Source organism: Salmo salar, chromosome ssa15 (assembly GCF_905237065.1).
Source record: "Salmo salar chromosome ssa15, Ssal_v3.1, whole genome shotgun sequence".
Lineage (NCBI taxonomy): Eukaryota > Metazoa > Chordata > Actinopteri > Salmoniformes > Salmonidae > Salmo > Salmo salar.
Window position 1 is genome coordinate 46,606,779 of NC_059456.1, and position 26,779 is coordinate 46,633,557.

Sequence of the window (26,779 nt, forward strand, 5' to 3'; positions counted from 1 at the left end):
ATTAAGAAATCATAATTGTCCTTTTTAAAATTAGTTATTGTAAATTATTAAAATGACAATCAGGTTGGCAGTAAAAATAATATTACTCGTGAATAAAAAAAACAATTTAGGGGACACGGAAGTAAAACAATTGAGGATACGTGAAGATATCACGTTTGTAGTCTTTTTGTAGTTATCCTTAATTCTTTAAAGCATACGGTAAATCACAAGCGCACTACATTTCCCATCAAAGGGTAGGGCAGATTGACCAAGAGACGTCTACTGCTACCGACCAGCTGTATAGCTACATTTCTGAAGGTAATTATTCGTTTATGAGCTTTTAGATCCATCATTTACTAATTATCCTTCACTCTTCCACAGCCCTGAAATATGTCGATATTTCCTGAGATGGTCATGATAGAACATTTTCCTTTCCCTCTCTGCCTCCCTCAAAAATACCTGCCATCAATCACCACAATCATAGCCTAGCTACAGGCTCACAAGAATAATATTTACCTGTTGTCTAGCAATCGAAAACCCTAATCTCCATAGGGTTTTTAGCGGTTAGCTTTCACACAGCTGGCCATGTGAACTACAATTCTAAACCGTCGCTGTGTTACAAAAATCAATAATAATCGCTTGTGAAACGGTTTTTAGAAACATGTGGCCCTTGTCTTCCATATCAGCAAGAAATAATCTTTCATAAAACTACACATTTACTCTAATTTTAGCAGATTTGCACAGATCCATAAACTGTGTGTGCCTCCAGTTGACAAACTACACTTCATCCCCAGTTAAGTTTACAGGAAACATACACACAGGTGTTCGACGATAGCTAATTAGAACAGGTGGTCATCTGTCTTCCGTAAACAAGCACTGAGACATGGCTGTGTGGGAACACTAACCCTAAAAAGGTGTGTAGTAATTGAACTTTTGTTTTTTGTTCTTATTATTTCTAGCTTATATGAAAAATAAGTTCCTTATTTCCAAAACCATACCGCAAACAACGCGTTTTAACGTTCAGAACACGCTTCGGGACTGTTAACAAAACTTTCCGTCCAGAATGTACTATCATCAATAGGCGCTTAAGGTAGTTGGTGTCTATTGCTTGCAATATATATATATATTTTTTACCATGTTTGTCATGAGTGTGCAAATCTAACAATAGTGTCAGAAGCAAAAGTAGCAGGGGAAAACATATCCCAATATGTTAGACCTCGGACTATTTAATGAATTAATAAGACAAGGTCTAAGGGAATTCCATAGCGACTGCGGTCGAGATAACTAATAGTCCAATGGCTGTAACGTTACCTGCTAGCAGCATGTGTCCAAAGCTACATACATAATCTATTGACGGTTCTGATTGTTTTTAGATGCACCCCCACCCACCCAAATCAAAATCTACACTGAACAAAAATATTAAACCAACATGTAAAGTGGTGTTTCATGAGCTGAAATAAAAGATTGCCGAAATTTTCCATATGCCCAAAAATATTATTTATTTCATATTTTGTGCACACATTTGTTTACATCCCTGTTAGTGAGCATTTCTCATTTGCCAAGATAATCCATCCACCTGACAAGTGTGGAATATCAAGAAGCTGATTATACAGCACGGTCATTACACAGGTGCATCTTGTGCTGTGGAAAATAAAAGGCTACTCTAAAATGTGCAGATTTGTCACACAACACAATGCCACAGATGTCTCAAGTTTTGAGGAAGTGTGCAATTGGTATGCTGACTGCAGGGATGTCCACCAGAGCTATTGCCAAATAATTTAATGTTCATTTCTCTACATAAGCCGTCTCAAACATCATTTTAGAGAATTTGGCAGTACGTCCAACCGGCCTCACAACCGCAGACCATATGTATGGTATCATGTGGGCAAGCGATTTGCTGATGCCAACGTTGTAAACCGAGTGCTCCATGGTGACAGTGGGGTTATGGTATGGGCAGGTATAGGCTACGGACAACAAACACAATTGCATTTTATTGATGGCAATTTGAATGTACAGAGATACCGTGACAAGATTCTGAGACCCATTGTCGTGCCATTAATTCATCGCTATCACCTCATGTTTCAGCATGATAATGCACGGCATAATGACACAAGGATCTGTACACAATTCCTGGAAACTGAAAATGTCCCAGTTCTTCCATGGCCTGCATACTCAGACATGTCACCCATTGAGCATGTTTGGGATGCTTTGGATCAACGTGTTCCAGTTCCCACCAATATTCAGCAACTTCACACAGCCATTGAAGAGGAGTGGGACAACATTCCACAGGCGACAATGAACAGCCTGATCAACTCTATGCGAAGGAGATTTGTCGCGCTGTATGAGGCAAATAGTGGTGACACCAGATACTGACTGGTTTTCTGGTCAGAACCATCTACCAATTATGGATGTGGCTTCACAGCTAGCAAGTAGTCATTGGACCAATGATAAAATTGAATGGAATTCTACAGTTTTCCAATTAAATGTTTATAGGACAAAGTCACATGTATTTAAGTATGTTTTTTTGTTGTAGTGGGGACAGTAACGTAAAAAAATAATAATTGTACTTTAAAGTAAATATATTTTTATGTTTAGCTCACATAATATAATTTAAAAGTATGCATTAAGGTGTCTGTAATATAATATATTTGCCAAAAACAAATGTAGACATTCATAAATGCATTTCTATTGCTTTTTTACAACGGTAGGGGAATGCCAAGATGGATAGCAGGCAAACACAGTACAGGTTCATCAAAGCTGGGACCGAGAGATTGAAAAATAGCTTTTATGTCCATCACTAGCCGGCCTCCGCCCAGTACCCTGCCCTGCACCTTAGACACTGTCACTAGCCAGCTACTACCCGTTACCCTACCCTGTACCTTAGAGACTGCTGCCCTATGTACATAGTCATTGACTATTTTAGTAATGTTTACATAATGTTTATTGTTCTGAAATCATTTCTGTAGTTAGAAACGGATAAGATTAGCATTCCTGCAACATTATTTTGTTGACATTTTAATTTGATCTCTGAGAAATTAAGCTAAATGTTTACTAATTTTATTAATACATACTGTATTCTCAACATACAGTAGCTCATCCTGTATAACTACTGCTGGGCATACATTTTCCTACTTATACAGTGCATTCGGAAAGTATTCAGAACCCTTGACTTTTTCCATGTTTTGTTAAGTTACTGCCTTATTTTAAAATGTATAAAATAAAAATAAAAATCCTCAGCAATCTACACACAATGCCACATAATGACAAAGTGAAAACAGGTTTTTAGAAATGTTTGTAGGTATTTCCATAAGTATTTAGACCCTTTGCTATGAAGACTCGAAATTGGTCCTACAGTAGACAGTACATGTCAGAGCAAAAACCAAGCCATGAGGTTGAAGGAATTGTCCGTAGAGCTCCGAGACAAGATTGTGTCGAGGCACAGATCTGGGGAAGGGTACCAAAACATTTCTGCAGCATTGAAGGACCCCAAGAACACAGTGGCCGCCATCATTCTTAAATGGAAGAAGTTTGGAACCACGAAGACTCTTCCTAGAGCTGGCCGCCCGGTCACACTGAGCAATCGGGGGAGAAGGGCCTTGGTCAGGGAGGTGACCAAGAACACGATGGTCACTCTGACAGAGCTCCAGAGTTCCTCTGTGGATATGGGAGAACCGTCCTGAAGGACAACCATCTCTGCAGCACTCCACCAATCAGGCCTTTATGGTAGAGTGAGCAGACGGAAACCACTCCTCAGTAAAAGGCACATGACAGCCATCTTGGAGTTTGCCAAAAGGCACCTAAAGCCTCTCAGACCATGAGAAACAAGATTCTCTTGCCTGATGAAACCAAGATTGAACTCTTTGGCCTGAATGCGAAGCGTCACGTCTGGAGGAAACCTGGCACCATCCCTACAGTGAAGCATGGTGATGGCAGCATCATGCTATGGGGATGCTTTTCAGCGGCAGGGACTGGGAGACTAGTCAGGATCGAGAGAAAGATGAACGGAGCAAAGTACAGCGAGAACCTTGATGAAAACCTGCTCCTTCCACCTCACCTTCCAACAGGACAACAACCTTAAGCACACAGCCAAGACAACGCAGGAGTGGCTTCGGGACAAGTCTCTGAATGTCCTTGAGTGGCCCAGCCAGAGCCTGGTCTTGAACCCTATTGAACATCTCTGGAGAGACCTAAAAATAGCTGTGCGGCAATGCTCCCTATCCCAGCTGACAAAGTTTGAGAGGATCTGCAGAGAAGAATGGGAGAAACTCCCCAAATACAGGTGTGCCAAGCTTGTAGCATCATACCCAAGAAGACTCAAGGCTGTAATCGCTACCAAAGGTGCTTCAACAAAGTACTAAGTAAAGGGTCTGAATACTTATGTTAATGTGATATTTCAGGTTTTTTTAATAGACAAGTTTGCAAAAATGTCTAAACCTCTTTTTGCTTTGTCATTATGGGCTATTGTGTGTAGATTGAAGGAAAAAACAAACAATTTAATCTAATTTTAGAGTAAGGCTGTAACGTAACAAAATGTGGAAAAAGTCAAGGGGTCTGAATACTTTCCCAATGCACTGTTAATTGTCCATACTGTCTGTACACAGTATTGTACTGTTAGACACTTACTGCACTGCTGAAGCTAGAAACATAAGCATTTCGCTGCACCTGCTTTAACATCTGCTAATCTGTGTAATACGACAAATGAACTTTGATTTGAAAGCCATTAGGCTATGCCAAGAAGTCTCAACTTTCTGATAGCATTCCTGGTGTTGTTCAAGACACCTCCCCTTCTGAAGCATGCCTCTATGTTTAACTACCTCATGTCTCCAAGGGATGTTTCCGCTGATCTCACTGTAGCACCATCCCACTTCTGAGACTAATGTAGCAAATTCTGGAGTATTCAAACCTGCAGCCTTATGTCTGAAACCGCTTGATGAGGTTGCTGTTGTACTAAGGACGCTGCCGCAATGGTTGTATAAACAATAGAGATATGATATATCCTTCTGTGGTATAAACAATGTGCAGTAAATGTAACTAACTCTGTTCCAGATGATAAGGAGTAAACCAGATGAGGACGAATACTGGAACAGTTCGAAGTTCAAAGCTTTCACATTTGATGATGAAGATGATGACTTTACCAGGGTAAATAACTTGAAAGTCTTAGGGGTGTCCCAAATGGCACCCTATTCCATATATAATGCCCTACAAGGTTTTTATAGTAAACTGAAATTAAAACCCATGAAATAAAATAATTCACAAACCGGTTTGAACTTTAAGGTAGCTGACTTGATTTTTCTTACATACTAAAGTTAACAATTGACCACAGCGGGGCCAATGTGTACAGCTGTCCTGACGCTCTGTCTAACTGTTAATAATCACTGTGTGCAATACAGTTATGGAACCTCAGAAATTCTACTATTATATCACCCTAAATAGATTTTACAAATACAAAAGATACATGTACTCAGTGGAAATCGCTGTTAAAACCGCTAACAGTAAGTGTATCTTTTGTATTTGTCAAGTCATTTTTGTATGATAATTAAGGTTTCCGATGGCATTCAAAGATAAATTGTTTCTAGATAGAGTGTTTCACACTTTACCAAATCACCTCAGCTAATCAAAAGGGACGTGGAATTAGTCATGAGAAGGGCTTACCTAACCTATGACCTGACCCACTGTTAAGGCTCCATGAATTGATGAGGAATTGGAAAACTGTATGGTTGAAAGAGATGGGGCAAAGGAGTGCCTAAAAAGTCTGGCTGCACATCTGACTGGCTGACTTACTGCAAATTGAGAAATGATGTGACTAAACAGTATGAAGAAAAAACTGTGTTATGAATCCAAGATCTATGATATGAAGAACTTTGGAGTACTTTAAATGAAATTATGGGCAGAAAGACAAATTCAACTCCCATCTTTCATCGAATAAAATTGTATTAGTCACATGCGCCGAATACAACAGGTGAAATGCTTACTTACAAGCCCCTAACCAGCAATGCAGTTTAAAATATACAAATAAAAGTAACAAGTAATTAAAGCGCGAGATTATATACAGGGGGTACCGGTACAGAGTCAATGTGTGGGGGCACTGGTTAGTCGAGGTAATATGTACATGTAGGTAGAGTTATTAAAGTGACGATGCATAGATAATAACAGAGAGTAGCAGCGGCGTAAAAGGGGGGGGTGCAAATAGTCTGGGTAGCGATTTGATTAGATGTTCAGGAGTCTTATGGCTTGGGGGTAGAAGCTTTTTAGAAGCCGCTTGGACCTAGACTTGGCGCTCCCGAACCACTTGCCGTGTGGTAGCAGAGAGAGCAGTCTATTACTAGGATGGCTGGAGTCTTTGACAATTTTTAAGGCCTTCCTCTGACACCGCCTGGTATATAGGTCCTGGATGGCAGGAAGTTTGGCCCCAGTGATGAACTGGGCCGTTCGCACTACCCTCTGTAGTACCTTGCAGTCGGAGGCCGAGCTGTTACCATAACAGGCAGTTATGCAACCAGTCAGGATGCTCTCGATGGTGCAGCTGTAGAACCTTTTGAGGATCTGAGGACCCATGCCAAATCTTTTCAGTCTCCTGAGGGGGAATAGGTTTTGTCGTGCCCTTTTCACAACTATCTTGGTGTGCTTTGGACCATGTTAGTTTGTTAGTGATGTGGACACCAAGGAACTTGAAGCTCTCAACCTGCTCCACTACAGCCCCGTCAATGAGAATGGGGGTGTGCTCGGTCCTCCTTTTCCTGTAGTCCACAATCATATCCTTTGTTTTGATCACATTGAGGGAGAGGTTGTTGTCCTGGCACCACACGGCCAGGTCTCTGACCTCCTCCCTATAGGCTGTCTCGTCGTTGTCGGTGATCAGGCCTACCACTGCTGTGTCATCGGCAAACTTAATGATGGTGTTGAAGTCGTGCCTGGCCATGCAGTCATGAGTGAACAGGGAGTACAGGAGGGGACTGAGCACGCACCCCTGAGGGGCCCTGTGTTGAGGATCAGCGTGGCAGATGTGTTGTTACCTACCCTTACCACCTGGGGGCGGCCCGTCAGGAAGTCCAGGATCCAGTTGCAGAGGGAGGTGTTTAGTCCCAGGATCCTTAGCTTATTGATGAGCTTTGAGGGCACTATGGTGTTGAACGCTGAGATGTAGTCAATGAATAGCATTCTCACATAGGTGTTCCTTTTGTCCAGGTGGGAAAGGGCAGTGTGGAGTGCAATAGAGATTGCATCATCTGTGGATCTGTTAGGGCGGTATGCAAATTGGAGTGGGTCTAGGGTTTCTGGGATAATGGTGTTGATGTGAGCCATGACCAGCATTTCAAAGCACATCATGGCTACAGACATGAGTGCTATGGGTCGGTAGTCATTTAGGCAGGTTACCTTCGTGTTCTTGGGCACAGGCACTATGGTGGTCTGCTTGAAACATGTTGGTATTACAGACTCGGACAGGGAGAGGTTGAAAATGTCAGTGAAGACACTTGCCAGTTGGTCAGCGCATGCTCTGAGTACATATCCTGGTAATCCGTCTGGCCCTGAATGTTGACCTGTTTAAAGGTCTTACTCACATCGGCTGCAGAGAGCGTGATCACACAGTCATTCGGAAAACCTGGTGCTCTCATGCATGTTTCAGTGTTATTTGCCTCGAAGCAAGCATAGAAGTAGTTTAGCTCATCTGGTAGGCTCGTGTCACTGGGTAGCTCTCGGCTGTGCTTCCCTTTGTAGTCTGTAATAGTTTGCAAGCCCTGCCACATCCGATGAGTGTCGGAGCCAGTGTAGTATGATTCGATCTTAGTCCTGTATTGATGCTTTTCCTGTTTGATGGTTCGTCGAAGGGCATAGCGGGATTTCTTATAAGCATCCGGGTTAGAGTCCCACTCCTTGAAAGCGGCAGCTCCAGCCTTTAGCTCAGTGCGGATGTTGCCTGTAATCCATGGTTTCTGGTTGGGGTATGTACGTATGGTCTTGTTGATGAAGCCAATGACTGATGTGGTGTACTCCTTAATGCCATCGGAATAATCCCGGAACATATTCCAGTTTTTGCTAGCAAAACAGTCCTGTAGCTTAGCATCTGCTTCATCTGACCACTTTTTTTATTGAAGGAGTCACTGGTGCTTCCTGCTTTAATTTTTTGCTTGTAAGCAGGAATCAGGATAGAATTATGGTCAGATTTGCCAAATGGAGGGCAAGGGAGAGCTTTGTATGTGTCTCTGTGTGTGGATTAAAGGTGTTCTAGACTTTTTTTCCCCCCTCTGGTTGCACATTTAACATGCTGATAAAAATGTGGTAAAACGGATTTAAGTTTCCCTGCATTAAAGTCCCCTGCCACTAGGAGTGCCGCCTCTGGGTGAGCGTTTTCCTGTTTGCTTATGGCGGAATACAGCTCATTGAGTGCGGTCTTAGTGCCAGCCTCAGTCTGTGGTGTTATGTAGACAGCTACGAAAAATACAGATGAGAACTCTCTAGGTAGATGGTGTGGTCTACAGCTTATCATGAGATACTCTACCTCAGGCGAGCAAACCCTCGAGACTTCCTTAGATATCGTGCACCGGCTGTTGATCGCAAATATAGATAGTCCGCCACCCCTTGTCTTACCAGACGCCGCTGTTCTATCCTGCCGATACAGTGTATAACCAGCGTATGTTGATGTCGTCGTTCAGCCACGACTCCGTGAAGCATAAGATATTACTGTTTTTAATGTCTCGTTGGTAGTTTAATCTTCCTCGTAGGTCATCAATTGTATTTTCCAATGATTGCAAGTTAGCTAGTAGATCGGAAGGCAGTGGGGGTTTATTCGATCGCCTACAAATTCTCACAAGGCAGCCCAACCTTTTCTCCGTCTTTTCTTCACGCAAATGACGGGAATTTGGGCCTGTTCCAGGGAAAGCAGTATGTCCTTTACATCGGACTCATTAAAGGAAAAAAAGCTTCTAGCAGTTCGTAGTGAGAAATCGCTGTTCTGATGTCCAGAAGTTATTTTCGGTCATAAGAGACGATAGCAGCAACATTATGTTCAAAATAAGTTACAAACAACGCAAAAACCCCCCACAAACACCCCCCCCCCTTAGATGGAAAGCTACTGAGGATGGTAGCTGACTATAGCCACTCCTATCTGTCATATCTTTAATCTGAGCCTATTGGAAAGTCTTTGTCCTCAGGCCCCCCCCCAAAAAAACACAGTTGGTTAGGAGCACGTAAATCGTCAGCCAGCTTCTCCGGCACCATGATACAGATGGCTTATTCATCACAAAACCATTTGATGTTACCAATTATTTTAATGATTACTTCATTGGCAAAGTGGGCAAACTTAGGCAGGAAATGCCAACAATGAACAGTGAGTCATCGTTCTCTTGCATAAAAAAAACTAATAATGAAAGAAAAGCATTGTAGTAAGTTTGAATTTTGTCAAGTTAGTGTGGGAGTGGTGAAAAAATTATTGTTGTAGATCGATAATGACAAACCTCCAAGTATTGACAACTTAGATGGAAAGCTACTGAGGATGGTAGCTGACTATAGCCACTCCTATCTGTCATATCTTTAATCTGAGCCTATTGGAAAGTCTTTGTCCTCAGGCCTGGAGGGAAGCCAAAGTCATTCCGCTACCCAAGATTAGCAAAGCAGCCTTTACTGGTTCTAACAGCAGACCTATCAGCTTGCTGCCAGCTCTTAGCAAACTGTTGTAAAACATGTATTGACCAAATACAATGCTATTTCTCTGTAAACAAATTAACAGACTTTCAGCATGCTCCTAGAGAAGGGCACTCAACATGTACTGCACTGACACAAATGACTGACTGGTTGAAAAAAAATGATAATAATAAGATTGTGGGAGCTGTAGTGTTAGATTTCAGTGCAGCCTTTGATATTATTGATCATAACCTGTTGTTGAGAACTTATGTGTTATGGCTTTTCAACCTCTACCATATCGTGGATTCAGAGCTATCTATCTAATAGAACTCTGAGGGTTTTCTTTAATGGAAGCTTCTCTGGTGTAAAGTGTGGTGTACCGCAGGGCAGCACTCTAGGCCCTCTTTTCTATTTTTACCAATGACTTGCCACTGGCATTACACAAAGCATGTGTGTCCATGTATGCTGATGATTAAACCATATAGACATCAGCTAATGTAGTTACTGAAACCCTAACAAAGATTTGCAGTCAGTTTTTGAATGGGTGGCCTGTAATAAACTGATTCTGAACATCTCTAAATCTAAGAGCATTGTATTTGGCACAAGTTCTAGACCTTAGCTGAATCTGGTAATGAATGGTGCGGCTGTTGAACAAGTTGAGGAGACTAAATTAATTGGTGTTACCTTAGATTGTAAACTGTCATGGTCAAAATATATAGATTCGATGGTTGTAAATATGGGGAGATATTAATATTAACATGTAGCATGTCAGTCTCTCTTGGCGAAGAGGTGAGGAAAGACTGACTGCATCACTAGTTTTTATTATAAACATTGTGTTGGACATTCCAAATTGTTTGCATAGTCAACTTACGCACAGCATTGACACACACACACTTACCTCAACAGACATGCCACCAGGGGTCTTTTCATAGTCTCCAGGTCCAGAACAAATTTAAGGAAACGTACAATATTATACAGAGCCATGACTGCATGGGACTCCCTTCCATGTTATATAGCGCAAGTGAACAGCAAATCAGGTTTAAAAAAATCTAATAAAGCAACACCTCACGGCACAACGCCTCTCCCCCATGTGAGATTTGTACTGACATGTATGTGTAACTCTCTCACACACACGCTACATGTTAATGTTTCTAAATGTATGTCAATTGTAAAGTCTTTTGTCAGTAATGTCTTTTAGGTTTTGTGTCGGACCCCAGTAAGACTAGCTTTCTCCATCGGCTAATGGGGATCCTAATAAATCAAATCAAAACCATTACCTTATGTATTACTGGCCCCCAGTTGCAAGAACTGACATCCCTAAAAACCAAACTATATAACCCAAATGGCTCCTTGCCTCCCACGCCCGCCTCCCACGCACGCTTTAATACTAAAATAAAATATATAAAACATTTAACTACATTAAAAAAAAAATGCAAATCAGGTCTGAAAACTAACTGAAACTAAGCTGAATTGCTTATTTTTTGTGTGAAAAACTCATAGAAATAAAACACTAAACCATATAAACCTTGATGCACTACTTTTTACCAGGGTCCATAGGGGTGGTACTATGTAGGGCAGTGTTGCCCATCTCCGGTCCTCGAGTATCCCCAACAGTACATTTTTTTTAGTGGCCCCAGGCCGACAACAAAAATGTGGGCTGTTGGGAGTACTCGAGGGCCTGATTTGGGAAACACTGATGTAGGGAAGGGCTCTCCAAACCTGTTTCTGGAGAGCTAACCTGTAGGATTTCGCTCCAACCCTAGTTGTAACTAACCTGATTCAGCTGATCAACCAGCTAATTATTAGAATTGGGTGCGCTAGATTAGGGTTGGAGTAAACCTACAAGAACTTAGCTCTCCAGGAACAGGGTTGGAGAGCCCGATGTAGGGAATACGATGCCATTTGGGACGCAATACTTTTATGCCAGGCGGTTGGCCAATCCTCTTCCTGTTGAACTACTGAATATGCAGGCTTTTGCTCCAGCACACTTGATTCTATTAATCAGCTGCACATCAAACCGGTGTGTTTGAGCAGGGCTTGAGCAGAAACCTACATACCCTAAAGATCTCCAAGAGGAGGGTTGACCACCTCTTATATATGTTACATTTGGATACTTTAACTAGCTTACCCTATCACACAAGGGTAGGACACCAAAGAAAGACAATGGTGGAAACATTTAGCAAATTTTAACATGTAAACATGGCCAGCGGCTGGGTATGTGGCATCTGAAGTTTGGAAACATACTTGCTCACATTGGACTGTCAAGGTACAGAAATGTAGTGTGAACATAAACATGTTTTTTTCTATTTCGAATGTATTTAAGCTAAAGGAATCCAAGCGGGCTGTGAACAGTATCCGCAGCCTGGTAGAGGAAGAGGATGAAGAAGATGATGTGGAGAAGGTCAGCTGGAGTGGAGAGCCTGTTGGAAGTAAGAGAACATCATATGATGCAAAATGCATCATCAGTTTTTTTCTCTGTACTGAACGTGCCCTATAATGAAAACTTGACTGCTGAGTGACATACATTTTGGGGGATTGTATTAACCGTAGACTAATGAACAAAATATTAAAAGCTTTTTGATTGAACTATTCTTTTTTAAAAAGGTGCAGTATGTTCTCTTTCCTGTTAAAAAAAAAAAAAAAAAAAAAAAAGTGGCGTGCTGACAATTAATGGGTCTTTACAAGTGCCAAGATGAGAAGATGAGGTTGGTGCAGTCATTGGTGTAAACCGAACAATAAAAAGTGCTACAATAGAAATATACACTGAGTGTATACAGAACATTATGAACACTTGCTCTTTCCATTATATAGACTGACCTGGTGAATCCAGGTGAAAGCTATGGTCCATTATTAATCCACTTCAATCAGTGTAAATGAAGGAGAGGAGACACGTTAAAGAAGGATTTTTAAGCCTTGAGACATGGATTGTGTATGCAACTCAATATTAGGAAGGCGTTCTTAATGTTTTGAACTCAATGTATTTTCCTAAGTGAAGCAACAGACACTTTATGTGTGTGTTTATAATTTAGGTTGATTCTTTGTAATTTGGTTCGTTGCCACAAGGAAAACAGAAAACGTATGGACTGTGCCTTTTTAAGTTTTGTGATAAGTTCACGTAGGACCAGTATGTTTGCTAGTAACTTGAATGGTTCTGGGCCTAAATGTTGTAAGTTGTGGCCCTAAATGTTGTTGTTCCCTCAGGTATCTCGTGGTCGGTCAAGGAGACAGAATCCAGCATTCGTTCCACAGGAGAGGTGCGGGACCAGAGCTTCCCCAAAATCCACACTGCCCCTTCGTTGCCCAAGAATAGTTCTGGCTACTCCTTAAGCTCCTTATTCAAAGGTACAACTCAATCCACCTCATGACAGATTTAAGGCCATTCTCGTTGGGTGTATTTAGATTGGAAGTGTTGTGTTGTGGGTCGATTTTTGAGTTTGGGATAACCGATCTTGTGACCGTTGCATTCGACCCAATCAAAATGGGTTCGCTTCATTCTGTCAAACAGATTTGCCCTCGGTACAGTTTTGAATCTATAACAAACACCAATGAGCTCTAGCTATACACCAACCATTGTCCCTAGTTTTGTAGTTTTGCACATTCTCAATGCGAATACTAATGTCAACATAAGTATTTCCTTATCAATTAACACACACTCACTCTCATTTTTTAGGAAAGGCCAAAACTGGGAACTTCCAGTCCTTCTCTGAGTGTGGGTAACATTTTAGCGAGAGTTGTTACTCAATTTTTGCCATATGTGTGTGAAAATTGCTATTTTGAAAAGCGTGGTTCTCAACTTTTATAGTATTTTATAGCTTTCGGTGATCCATCCATCCGAAATTACGCCCCGGAACTTCGGAAACCAAAATCTGAATACAAGGTAAGATATGTTTTATCTTACACATAATCAGTATATTTCAGAGCACTCTGAAAAGTTGTTCCACAAACTGAACTAACTGTTATTAACATCACTAATACTGTATTAACTGGACTGTCGTTGGTCTATTAATGATGACGTCATCTTGCTGTGGCAGGACTATGTCAGTGACTGGACCCCTGAGGAGACTGTGAAGAGGATGCAGCAGGGAAAGGTAGGATCAATGGTGTAAAATCAACATTTATTTGTCTTCAAACTGACTGTAAATTGTAAGCTGACTGTTGTTATGCCTACTGTTAGTCACTTTGGATAAAAGTGTCTGCTAAATGGCATACAGTTTATTAGGTTATTATCATCTGTTTTATAATGCTCCAGCAAATACTCTGCTTTATGTATTTTGCAATTCTATGGACTGTGATATAATATTAATATTGTATTATTCTAACTCAGTCCATGATTGTATTTTCTCAAAGGTCTACTCTTTGGAGAAGTTCCACTCCTTACAGGACAAACTGCTGCTATTGGATGAGGCTGTGAATGCACATGATGGAAACGTCATCACCGCGGTACGTTTTGATTTGACTCTAGTTGAAAGAAAACATCATTTTTATTACACTGAACAAAAATACAAATGCAACGTGCAACAATTTTAAAAGATTTTACCGACTTACAGTTAATTTAAGGAAATCAGTCAATAGAAATAAATTCATTAGGCCCTAATCTATGGATTTCACATGACTGGGAACACAGATATGAATCTGTTGGTCACAGATACTTTCTTTTTTTTTTTTTAAGTTATGGGTGTTGATCAGAAAACCAGTCAGTATCTGGAGTGACCACCTTTTGCCTCATGCAGCTCGACACATCTCCTTCACATAGAGTTGATCAGGCTGTTGATTGTGGCCTGTGAAATGTTGTCCCACTCCTCTTCAATGGCTGTGTGAAGTTGCTGGATGTTGGCGGGACCTGGAACACGCTGTTGTACACGTCGATCCAGAGCATCCCAAACATGCTCAATGGGTGACATGTCTGGTGAGTATGCAGGCCATGGAAGAACTGGGACATTTTCAGCTTCAAGGAATTGTGTACAGATCATTGCGACATGGAGCCGTGCATTATCATGCTGAAACATGAGGTGATGGCGGCAGATGAATGGCACGACAATGGGCCTCAGGATCTTTTCACGGTATCTCTGTGCATTCAAATTGCCATTGATAAGATGCAATTGGGTTTGTTGTCCGTAGCTTTTGCCTGCCCATACCATAACCCCACCGCCACCATGGGGCACTCTGTTCACAACGTTGACATCAGCAAACTGCTCTCCCACACGACACCATATACTCTGTCTGCCATCTGCCCGATACAGTTGAAACCGGGATTCATCCGTGAAGAGCACACTTCTCCAGCCTGCTAGTGGCCATCAACGGTGAGCATCTGCCCACTGAAGTCAGTTACGACGCTGAAATGCAGTCAGGTCAAGACCCTGGTGAGGATGATAAGCATGCAGATGAGCTTCCCTGAGACTGTTTCGGACAGTTGTGAGGCCGGTTGGATGTACTGCCATATTCTCTAAAATGATGTTGGAGACGGCTTATGGTAGAGGAATGAATATTCAGTTCTCTGTCAACAGTTCTGATTGACATTCCTGCAGTCAGCATGCCAATTGCAAGCTCCCTCAACTTGTGGCATTGTGTTGTGTGATAAAACTGCACATTTTAGAGTGGCCTTTTATTGTACCCTGCACAAGGTGCACCTGTGTAATGATCATGCTGTTTAATCAGCTTCTCGATATGAGACACCTGTCAGGTGGATTGATTATTTTGGCAAAAGAGAAATGCTCACTATCAGGGATGTAAACAAATTGGTGCACCACATTTTAGAGAAATAAGCTTTTTGTACGCGTGGAACATTTCTGGGATCTTTTATTTCAGCTCATGAAACATGGGACCAAGACTTTACATGTTGCGTTTATATTTTTGTTCAGTATACTTATACTGTTCTGTAACCTCTCATTGCAGGTTTTAATATATTTAAAGAAGTCATTAAGTAAAGGTAAGGTTTTTAATCCGTTTTTTTTTTGTCCATTAGATTGAACTTTTTTTTACCTCATTCTATTCTGGTTGAGTTACCAGGAATTTACACCAGTGCAAATTTTGCACCTTTTATTTTTCTATTTTCTTCGTCTTTTACATTCAGTTCTACCTTTTTTATTTATTATTCCCAGGTGTTGAAAATGTATGCATGCTGACAAAAGCATCTGCTAAATGGCATATATTATTCCTTTAGAACAATAACAGTTGCAAACTTTGGATGTTGCAAAAGTTAAGTGCACATGGCAATATTATGCAAGTAATGACAGTTCACTGTGTTTCTGTGCAGAGATTCTCTTCCGGGAGTTGATAACAAGAGAAATAGCTCTTAGGCATTATATCCACTACCTGAAGGAAATAGGAGAACAAAAGCTTTTGGTGGAGCTTTTCAAGTGAGTAACAATTCACAAAAATACAGTGCATTCGGAAAGTCTTAAGACCCCTTGACTTTTTTCACATTTTGTTATGTTACAGCCTTATTCTAAAATGGATTCATAATTTTTTCTCATCAATCTACACACAAAACCCCATAATGAGAAAGTGAAAACAAGTTTTGAAATTTTTGCAAATGAATTTAAAGCAAAAACTGAAATATCGAGACAGGATTGTGTCGAGGCACAGATCTGGGGAAGGGTACCAAAAAATGTCTCCAACATTGAAGGTCCCCAAGAATACAGTGGCCACCATCATTCTTAAATGGAAGAATTTTGGAACCACCAAGACTCCTAGAGCTGGCCGCCCGGCCAAAGTGAGCAATTGGGGGAGAAGGGCCTTGGTCAGGGAGGTGACCAAGAACCTGATGGTCAGTCTGACAGAGCTCTAGAGTCCTTTCTGGTAGAGTGGTCAGACGGAAGCCACTCTTCAGTAAAAGGCACATGACAGCCCACTTGGAGTTTGCCAAAAGGCACCTAAAGACTTTCAGACCATGAGAAACAAAATTCTCTGGTCTGATGAAACCAAGATTGATCTCTTTGGCCTGAATGCCAAGCGTCACGTCTGGAGGAAACCTGGCACCATCCCTACGGGGAAGCATGGGGGTGGCAGCATCATGCTGTGGTGATGTATTTCAGCGGCAGGGACTGGGAGACTTGTCAGGATCAAGGCAAAGATGAACGGAGCAAAGTATAGAGAGATCCTTGATGAAAACCTGCACCAGAGCGCCCCAAACTGTGGTGAAGGTTCACCTTCAACAGGACAACGGCCTTAAGCACACAGCCAAGACAACGCAGGAGTGGCTTCGGGACAAGTCTCTGAATGTCCTTGAGTGGCCCATCCAAAGCCTGGATTTGAACCCAATCGAACATCTCTGGAGAGACCTGAAAATTGCTGTGCAGTGACGTTCCCCATCCAACCTGACAGAGCTTGAGAGGATTTGCAGAGAAGAATGGGAGAAACTCCCCAAATACAGTTGTGCCAAGTTTGTAGCGTCATACCCAAGACTCGAGGTTGTAATCGCTGCCAAAGGTGCTTCAACAAAGTACTGAGTAAAGGGTCTGAATACTTATGTAAATGTAATATTGAAAAAAATATACTGCTCAAAAAAATAAAGGGAACACTAAAATAACACATCCTAGATCTGAATGAATGAAATAATGTTATTAAATACTTTTTTCTTTACATAGTTGAATGTGCTGACAACAAAATCACACAAAAATAATCAATGGAAATCCAATTTATCAACCCATGGAGGTCTGGATTTGGAGTCACACTCAAAATTAAAGTGGAAACCACACTACAGGCTGATCCAACTTTGATGTAATGTCCTTAAAACAAGTCAAAATGAGGCTCAGTAGTGTGTGTGGCCTCCACGTGCCTGTATGACCTCCCTACAATGCCTGGGCATGCTCCTGATGAGGTGGCGGATGGTCTCCTGAGGGATCTCCTCCCAGACCTGGACTAAAGCATCCTCCTGGATAGTCTGTGGTGCAACGTGGCGTTGGTGGATGGAGCGAGACATGATGTCCCAGATGTGCTCAATTGGATTCAGGTCTGCGGAACGGGCAGGCCAGTCCATAGCATCAATGCCTTCCTCTTGCAGGAACTGCTGACAAACTCCAGCCACATGAGGTCTAGCATTGTCTTGCATTAGGAGGAACCCAGGGCCAACGCACCAGCATATGGTCTCACAAGGGGTCTGAGGATCTCATTTCGGTACCTAATGGCAATCAGGCTACCTCTGGCGAGCACATGGAGGGCTGTGCGGCCCCCCAAAGAAATGCCACCCCACACCATGACTGACCCACCGCCAAACCGGTCATGCTGGAGGATGTTGCAGGCAGCAGAACGTTCTCCACGGCGTCTCCAGACTCTGTCACGTCTGTCACATGTGCTCAGTGTGAACCTGCTTTCATCTGTGAAGAGCACAGGGCGCCAGTGGCGAATTTGCCAATCTTGGTGTTCTCTGGCAAATACCAAACGTCCTGCACGGTGTTGGGCTGTAAGCACAACCCCCACCTGTGGACGTCGGGCCCTCATACCACCCTCATGGAGTCTATTTCTGACCGTTTGAGCAGACACATGCACATTTGTGGCCTGCTGGAGGTCATTTTGCAGGGCTCTGGCAGTGCTCCTCCTGCTCCTCCTTGCACAAAGGCGGAGGTAGCAGTCCTGCTGCTGGGTTGTTGCCCTCCTACGGCCTCCTCCACGTCTCCTGATGTACTGGCCTGTCTCCTGGTAGCGCCTCCATGCTCTGGACACTACGCTGACAGACACAGCAAACCTTCTTGCCACAGCTCGCATTGATGTGCCATCCTGGATGAGCTGCACTACCTGAGCCACTTGTGTGGGTTGTAGACTCCGTCTCATGCTACCACTAGAGTGAAAGCACCGCCAGCATTCAAAAGTGACCAAAACATCAGCCAGGAAGCATAGGAACTGAGAAGTGGTCTGTGGTCCCCACCTGCAGAACCACTCCTTTATTGGGGGTGTCTTGCTAATTGCCTATAATTTCCACCTGTTGTCTATTCCATTTGCACAACAGCATGTGAAATTTATTGTCAATCAGCGTTGCTTCCTAAGTGGACAGTTTGATTTCACAGAAGTGTGATTGACTTGGAGTTACATTGTGTTGTTTAAGTGTTCCCTTTATTTTTTTGAGCAGTGTATATTATATAGAAATTTGCAAACATTTCTAAAAACCAAAAGGCTTTGTCATTATGAGGCATTGTGTATAGATTGATGAGTGGAAGAAAATCAATTTTAATCAATTTTAGAATAAGGCTGTAATGTTAACAAAATGTGGAAAAAGTCAAGGGGTCTGAATACTTTCCAAATGCACTGTATCCTTTAAGCCATAAGATTGTATCAATGGAGTTGTCATGTAACCTTGTTGGACTGGTTTTTACCACTTCTGTTCAAGGAGTGTAGCATCTGAGTTGTGTTTATAAGGCACCCAAGGAAATAAAACAGACTGAAACAGGGAGGAACTGTCAGGATTTCTCCATTTTAAGAATTATTTTGCAAAAGGTTTTAAATATTTTCCATTGCGTACCCAAATGATGGTACTGTGTGCTCAACTTGCTACTTGTATGTAGGCATTCTGATCAGTCCTCTTTTCTCTCGTGTCATCAAGGTCCCTGGACAGAACAGAAGACATGGCGGTATGTACTTCCCATGGTCTGCCAAGCCATTCTGGGGGGGACAGTTACCTCAAAAGTGTAATTCAGTTACATTTCAGTCCATCCTAAAATGTGTCAAACAAGTGCAGGGGCAGCACTTTTGAGTTGAAATAACCTAACGTAGCAGGTGTAAAATAAATGCATGAGCAGGGTCTCCACATCTGGTTTTCAGTGGAAAAGGAAGCTCGGTTGAAGATACTGTTTCCCTGAAAACTGTCTGTGGCACCGCTGACGGTGGAGTTGAAATGAACATTACAGATTGTGCCTTTAATGCTCTGCACTCATTGGTTGTTGATGGTTTTAAATCTCAATGCACCTTCCTCTGTTTCCATTCCATATTCAGCTCATGCAGTACAGAGATCACCTCAATATCAGAGACGAGAACAAGAGGAGGGACTTTCTGAAGAACTGCCTCAGGTAAAGATCCACTCCACATTACTTCACGTCTCAGGGTCGTGTTTGTTAGGCACAAAACGGAAGAAATCGTACAGACACAGGAAGGCACTACGTGAACGCGTCCAAAAAGAAGTGCTGATTTTCGTTTTCTGTTGCAAAATGTTTTCTGTTGCGTACGCTAAGGAACAGAACCAAGGTAAAGAATCCTAAGTTTTCTCTCATGAACAGCATCTTTTTCTTTTCCCATTTTCTGCCACATTTTGATGTTGTTGATTGGGGTGTTTTTAAATCATACAAGGTCGTACAAACCTTTTTCCTGAAGTAAGGTCATTTAACACATTTGAATGTTACCTACTCCTGGAGTCAGAGATACTACACAGCAGTATTAGCTTTGGAGAACAGCGTTACTAACTAGCACCATGGACTTTGTTGCAGTCTCCCCTTCTCACCAGACGACGCCACTCACGTTCAAGACCACTACACACTCCTGGAAAGGCAGATTATCATCGAGGTGAGAAACCGCTGCTATTTTTGAAACATAGTTGACTGAAGAACACCAATGGCTGAATCTCGCTCATGGTACAGTAGTAACCTTTTATTTTGCGCTTTAAATAACATCTTGTTTGAAATCTGTTAAAAAGCATGGGGCACTAACATGGTCTCCATAAGGTTTCGATGTGTAATTTGGGAGAACAGTTTCGCCACAGATACCTGCGCTATGACATATTTTGCATAATATGTCAAATCCTATGTCATGTTTGACATGTTTATGTAGGCTTTAAAACCAAACATTCCAAACCTTCCCTTCTCTGTTTCTCCAGGCTAACCCTACATCATATCAAGCCATAAGTCAGGCTTATGACAGCCTTATGTAGGTTTTAAAACCAAAGATTCCATGTCTTCCCCGTTTAGGCGAACGACAAACAGGTGGAGAGTAGCGGCCAGGCGGACATCTTTAAGAAATACCCGCGGAAAGCCTCCATCCTCAACATGCCTATCATCACTACACTCTACTACTCCTGCTTCTACCATTATGGGGAGTCTGATGTGAGTCTGAAGTGGCCCTCAAACCTGGTCCTGGAGAACCACAGGGTGTGCAGGCTTTTGTTCCAGTATGAGCACGTGCTCCAGATTTTGCATGATGATAAGTTGATCAGGTGAATATGGTGCTAGTCCTGTTAGGGCTGGACTGGAGCCAGAGCCGGCACACCCTGTAGCTCTCAGAGTTGATGACCACTGTGCTACGGAGACAGTTTTTTTTCTGACTGTAATTCTCTATTGCGACCACAAGATGGAGACAGTGTCAGTTACCTGGCTGTAGTAGGAAACCTAGTGTTAACCAGTTGATGTAAAAATGCATGAATTTGTGCATTAATCTATCAATCTTTTATATTATAAATATTGCCATTATATCCAAACATTTAATAATTAGTTCTGTTGTTAATTGAAATAACATTATGGTTGGAGTTGATTAAGGTCTGTTTGTGTGTGTGTGTGTGTGTGTGTGCCTGGGTCTATATCTGTGTCTGTGTGCACAACATCAACTAACTAGCCCAGTCTCTCCCACAGGGCACGTTCAGCAGTCCAGCCAACATACGGAAGACCTTCAGGGTAAGAGAGAGAGAGCGAGAGAAGCTCGGACTACACATGAGTATTTGTCTGTCCATTTTGTTTTTGAATTAACTGGGCCTTGTCTTTATTACTAGGTAAATGTGTCTGGCTTGAGTCACTGTTGTGAATCTTTTCGTTCAACAATATTGTGGCTCCGTTTGCAATGAGACCATATGTATATTTTCGTTATTCATGCCAATCCATCTGTCCAACTATTTTAAGACCTTCATTGAGCTGAAGTTGTCAGAAAGACATCGATTTGCCTTCAACCCTATTTCCCAACAGAGTTAAGGAAACGTGTGTTTCCAGGTTAAACAACATTCAATGATTGTAATAACTCTCAAGTTTTGTCATCATCCAGATTTCAGATAAACAGTTTCTCCTCACATGTCTGGGTGCGAGGGCGAAGCTGAAAGCCTGGTTCGATGTGGATGCTCTGTTCACCACCAAGAACTGGCTGGGCTACACCAAGAAGAGGTCTCCCATTGGCTTCCATAGAATAGTGGACATCCTTCAGAAAAACAACGCACCAGTACAGGTAGGTAGGACAACTACAGCTGCACTTCCCCGGTCTGAACACCAGGTGGTACTGTGTTTTTAAAATCACCTGAAATAAGCACTGGTCTCTATTCCCATTTTTTTCAGTTTTCTGCAGATGTATATTGGGTGTGGCACATTACATGCAATGCAGTTGAATTGCACAATTCAAAATTCCATAAGCATAATAGCTAAAATTAAACCAGAAAATGGCACTAAATATAATTTTATTTCATAGCTAGATGCTGTGTGTTTTCATTTTTAGGGATTACACTGACTGTTATGCCACATCATGCAGATGTGTTGCCACATTTCTTTTAGTCGCTCATCCCTCTCTTTCTGTCCCTCTACTCCTAGGTGTTGCAGGATTACGTAAACCTGGTTGAAGACGCGGAGCAGAAGATCAGTTTGGCGCAGAAGTATAAGTGTCACGACGTCATCATCAATGTGAGACATCTGACAGACACACATCTTATAGCTCGATGGAGGAGTCACCCCTAACCACAAATCTAGGATCAGATTACGCAGTCACAAATCCTAACCTTAACCCTTAGAGGCATAGAAAAATGGGCTGACACTGGATCAGTGGTTAGCGGTAACTTCTACCAACTTCCATGTTTTAAAGCACTATAATGAGTATTGATCATATATTTATTTTATATTCTTATGTAGAACAACATCCTATGTCTCTAGCACTACTGTTACATTTTTTTGGCATAATTTACATCGGTAACAGTACTGCAGTTTAATACTATACCTACAATGCCTAGTGCGCAAGAACTCAAACAATTGTGGCAATTGATATCATTGACAGTACGGATAACATTTCATCTCTTATACTGGCATCACATGCTATTTATCATTATGTGGCATGATGATTGATTGGCGGTTCTTTTGCCTAATCAGACGTACAGGGACCTGAAGGACCGGCAGCAGTTGATTGTGTACCGGGGGAAGGTGGAGAGAGGCTCATCCGAGTACAGGAAGATCGAGGAAATCCTCAGCAACTCGGTAAGATAGGCTCTGGGGTGAAGTTTCCCCTAGGTACAGATCTAGGATCTGCTTCCCCTCCTCCAATCTTAACCTTAACCATTAGTGTTGGGAAATGCACCCTACACTGTAAGATATGGGTCATCACCACAAGTCGGCTTCAGTCACATAATCTGAGCGCTTTTTTGTTACGCCAGCGGTCACTAACCCTGGCCCTGGAGAGCTAAAGTGTGTGCAGGCTTTTGTTCCAGCCCATCACTAACACACATGAGTTTACAAATCGGTTACTCAAAGAAACTCAATGAGGTCAATCAGTGGTATAAGTATCCAAGTTGAAATAAAAAGCCATACACCCTTTAGGTCTCCAGGGTCAGAGTCAATGACCAATGAGTTACCCTGTACACTGGAGGGCAGACGTGTGCCGGCTTTTGTTCCAGCCCTGCACTAACACCCCCGATTCGGCTAATTAAAGTCTTGATTAGCAGTTCATATCAGGTGGTATAGGGCGAAGCTGGAAAGTACAGCCTGTACGTATAGTGACCCTCCCAGGTCCAGAAGTGAAGAACACTTACTTCTAAGCGTTATTACTAACGAGACAGAAAATCAACAATTAAAGTTGCTTTGATTGTAAAGCGCGAGGACATTAAGCAAAATGACGCCTTTCAACACCCAACAATACAAGACTCCTTTACATCAAAGGATTTCTTGAGAACAATGTTGTGCAGTAGATTGCCTAACTATGTGCAACAGACTGCATTTCCTATGTGAACTGGGTCATTTTCATTGTGGCACACAACGGAAACGTTTTTTAAACATTTTGCAATACAAAAATGTCCAGGTAGCCCCTCCCTGTTTCAGTCTGTTTTTCTTAAATTTGGTGCCTAATGAAAAAAAAACCTGTTTGAAAGTGTCACGTCTCCTCTAGCAAGACGGGAAGTCTGCTTGTGTAAGGAAGTGGTGAGGATCAGATAAGGTGCAAATTTAGTCTCTCGTCTGTTCCTCTTGTAATGATAAATATGACAATCATAAGACGATGGCTCATAATAAGACATTGTGATGTGTCTACTTCAACTGAAGTGGCTGGTCATTGTCAGTTTTAAGTGAAAGGCTAAAATTGACAGCCCTATTTCCTTATGGGGCATGTACTGTTGCGTTAACACAATCTGTTTTCTCAGTCTGGTTGTGTTTTCATGGAAAGACAGTAGTTCCTCTTCAACCTTGGTTCCTTTCTGTGTTGATACTCATGACCAGACAATGTATTTAATCTTCAAAAACACTTCCACTTCTCTTTTGTACATCTCAACAGAACTACACTTGTGCATTGTAAAATCTGAGTTACGTAATCAGATTAGTCATGTTGAAGGGACATTTTCACACACCCATATTCTCCAGCCTATTCTAAACTGCATTATAGCCAAGACTAATGATCATTTGGTCTTAGGACATGATCACTTGAATTGTGGGCTGGGTGGTCTAGCCCAGGGTTTCCCAAACTTTAGACAGGCAGCCCAATTCTGATCTGTTTCCACTAATTGGTATTTTGACCAATCACATCAGATCTTTTCACATCAGATGTTTTGCAGAGATGTATGTATGTATGTATGTATGTATGTATGTATGTATGTATGTATGTATGTATGTATGTATGTACGTATGACGTAGTAATAAAGTAAAGTAACTATCTTCGAAGTGTTTTCATTTCTAAATGATAAAACCGATATGTATGAAAATACCCTCAAATAAAAGGTGACATTCTGTTCTGTCGCCTCATATAAAAATGTTGATATATATATTTTAAAAAAATAAGTTTGAGTCACAGAGTGACTTCCGGCGATGCAATGGCAGACTAGTTTGTCGCTCAGATGCACTCTGTGTGAACTTTTTGCATTTATTTGTGAAATTATCCTATAAAACTGTGTTAACCCACTTCGAAAAGTGAACTAAACCCTTGGTCTGAACAAACTCGTCTGAGCGTGGCAGGCAAGCTTCGAAAACAAAAGAAGTTAGTCACAGTATTTAGTCCAAGCTCTAGTCCAGAAGAATTCATCCAAGGGTAATCAACTTTGATGAAATCACATTTTTAGTTCTCCATTAAATAATTAGATCTGATCTTATTCAATCAGAATCTGTGAAACAATTAGATAGTTGTTTTATATCAATTCAACATGGTTAAAGTCAGTTTTATCATCACTAACAGGACTTTGGCTCTTTTCTTGCAGCAAATCCGATGGAAAAACTGACATCCACTGCTAGAAGACTATGACAACACTGCTTCAAATGGACATTTAAAACGATTTGTTTCAGATGAGAGATGATGTGTGGGACAAACTATTTTAAAGTAATGGCTCCTGGAGTGAAGATGCAGTTGACGGTTTGACTGCAAGACGAAGTTCACCTTCCATACTTTGTTAGCTCTGGTCCATGGCATTAGTTTGCATTCCTCCACTAACCGTTAGTAGAGGAACAGACACTAACGCCCTGGACCAGAGCTAACTTTAAGTTAGCAGAGAGAGCAGCAGAGAGAGCAGGTGGCCATACGAATGAATGAGCCAAAACCTTCCATTTTCATGACTTTTTTTTTGGTTTGCAGTCTTGTGTAATGCTTGCTCGACGTGCGTATCCATCTTTTTGCCAACCCTGTTAGCTGTGCTCTTTACACAAGCCGAAGCAGAAGGTGCAACAGCGGTAGTAAAAGTCTGAACAACAGTATATAGACATGTATTCCTCTGACCCCTGATCTAATTTGTGTTTTTATAAACATGAAAATAAAACTTTAATAAGAACGGCTGAAACACGTTCTTGACTTGCAACTGTGGTGGTACCTACATTTTAGAACTCATTTACCTTTTTGGTGTACAATTTCTTTAATCTAATTTGTTATTTTTCTTCAAAATTAGATATTTCAACAGAAGATTACCAAATTATTTACGAAATGGTGGTTTTTGCAGGTTTTACTATATAATTTATTCCATCCTAGCCACATTTCCTCAGCTGCTTGCATGGGCACCCCTATATCAAGGTGTTTTGGTACTTCCCTTATGCACTATGCTTTGCCGCACACTAACATGCTGACCAGACCGGACACATCGTGTGCACGAGCGTTGCTAAATAAATTTAGAAATCCATGTTATTCAATTATTGCACCCACACTGCTCGCTCGCGCGCGCCAACGGGCGTCTGCGTTGCCAAGGGCTAAAATAGAAGTCATTCCTATTTCTGATGCAGATCACGCTGTAAGGGTAATCGACCTGTCCCTCTCCCATCTCCTCAATGGTTTATAGCAGCAGGTACCCACGTGCCATCTCCTCATTGGTTATACCCACATGGGTGATTGAAAGATTAACTGTTTTGCTGGTCGTCGTGGTACTACTATGAAAGTTTAGATGCCGTTCAAAGATGAAAAAGGCTGGAAGGAAGAGAGATGACTAGAAACGATTCGGTTGACCATTTATTTGTGGATTAATTGTCAGAGTAGAGGACCTTGTGCATTTCAGGTAAAATAACAACTCAATGTTTATATCCCAGGACAAATTAGCTAGCAACAGCAAGCTAGCTAAATAGGACAAATTAGCTAGCATGGGCAAGCTAGCTAGCTAAATTGTCATACATGTTTAATGCTTTTCGACCTGTCCCCAAATTAATGTAATTGGTTCAGAGTTTGTTTTGATATTTTAACCTGCGTGTCGTGATCGCGTTTGGTGTGGGGGGACAAAATAAATATATGCACGATGGCGCACGCGTGCAGCCGGTTAGGGTTCCGTGTAACTATACCACAGGTCAATATAGTCTACCTGTCTGTCTATCCTGCCCTCTATCCACCATTCATAGTGGCAATAGTGATAGGTGGATCATTTGTCCAGATCTGCAATAGGCTAACTAGCAATCATACTGCACATAAAATCATTCAAAGCTGCACCAATTTTCTATATAAGCGGAGAGGCCAGGTGCATCATTGTGCATGAAAGAACAGTGAAGACAGGAGACACACAGCTCAAAAACTCCCCTATTGATCTTGTTCAGGGACAATACAATTATCCTACCTAGGCTAGCCTACAACACCAGTATGC

At 41.8% G+C, this 26,779-nt stretch overlaps 1 protein-coding gene across 3 annotated transcripts; it reads left to right on the forward strand.

Annotated features, from left to right (window-relative positions):
* Positions 1–197: 197 nt before the first annotated feature.
* Positions 198–25,522, forward strand: vipas39 (VPS33B interacting protein, apical-basolateral polarity regulator, spe-39 homolog). Of its 3 annotated transcripts, none has more exons than XM_014145047.2 (19): positions 198–297; positions 5,026–5,118; positions 11,921–12,026; positions 12,799–12,939; positions 13,268–13,306; positions 13,410–13,474; positions 13,629–13,685; positions 13,945–14,037; positions 15,490–15,523; positions 15,851–15,953; positions 19,133–19,160; positions 19,522–19,595; positions 20,010–20,085; positions 20,487–20,621; positions 21,144–21,185; positions 21,547–21,723; positions 22,080–22,169; positions 22,629–22,733; positions 24,932–25,522. In XM_014145047.2, the coding sequence occupies exons 2-19, from the start codon at positions 5,026–5,028 to the stop codon at positions 24,950–24,952; spliced, it is 1,479 nt and encodes a 492-aa protein (XP_014000522.1). In that variant the 5' UTR covers positions 198–297; the 3' UTR covers positions 24,953–25,522. The 3 variants fall into 3 exon arrangements, with proteins under 3 accessions (XP_014000522.1, XP_014000523.1, XP_045551745.1); XM_014145048.2 differs by lacking the exon at positions 198–297 and adding an exon at positions 800–893; XM_045695789.1 differs by lacking the exon at positions 198–297 and adding an exon at positions 4,799–4,946.
* Positions 25,523–26,779: the final 1,257 nt, after the last annotated feature.

Bases quoted from the DNA above. Each gene is read 5' to 3' on its own strand.
- vipas39 (XM_045695789.1), top strand. The intron at 14,038-15,489 runs GTACGTTTTGAT...CTCTCATTGCAG, and splicing joins ATGGAAACGTCATCACCGCG to GTTTTAATATATTTAAAGAA. The intron at 22,170-22,628 runs GTGAGACATCTG...TTGCCTAATCAG, and splicing joins GTCACGACGTCATCATCAAT to ACGTACAGGGACCTGAAGGA.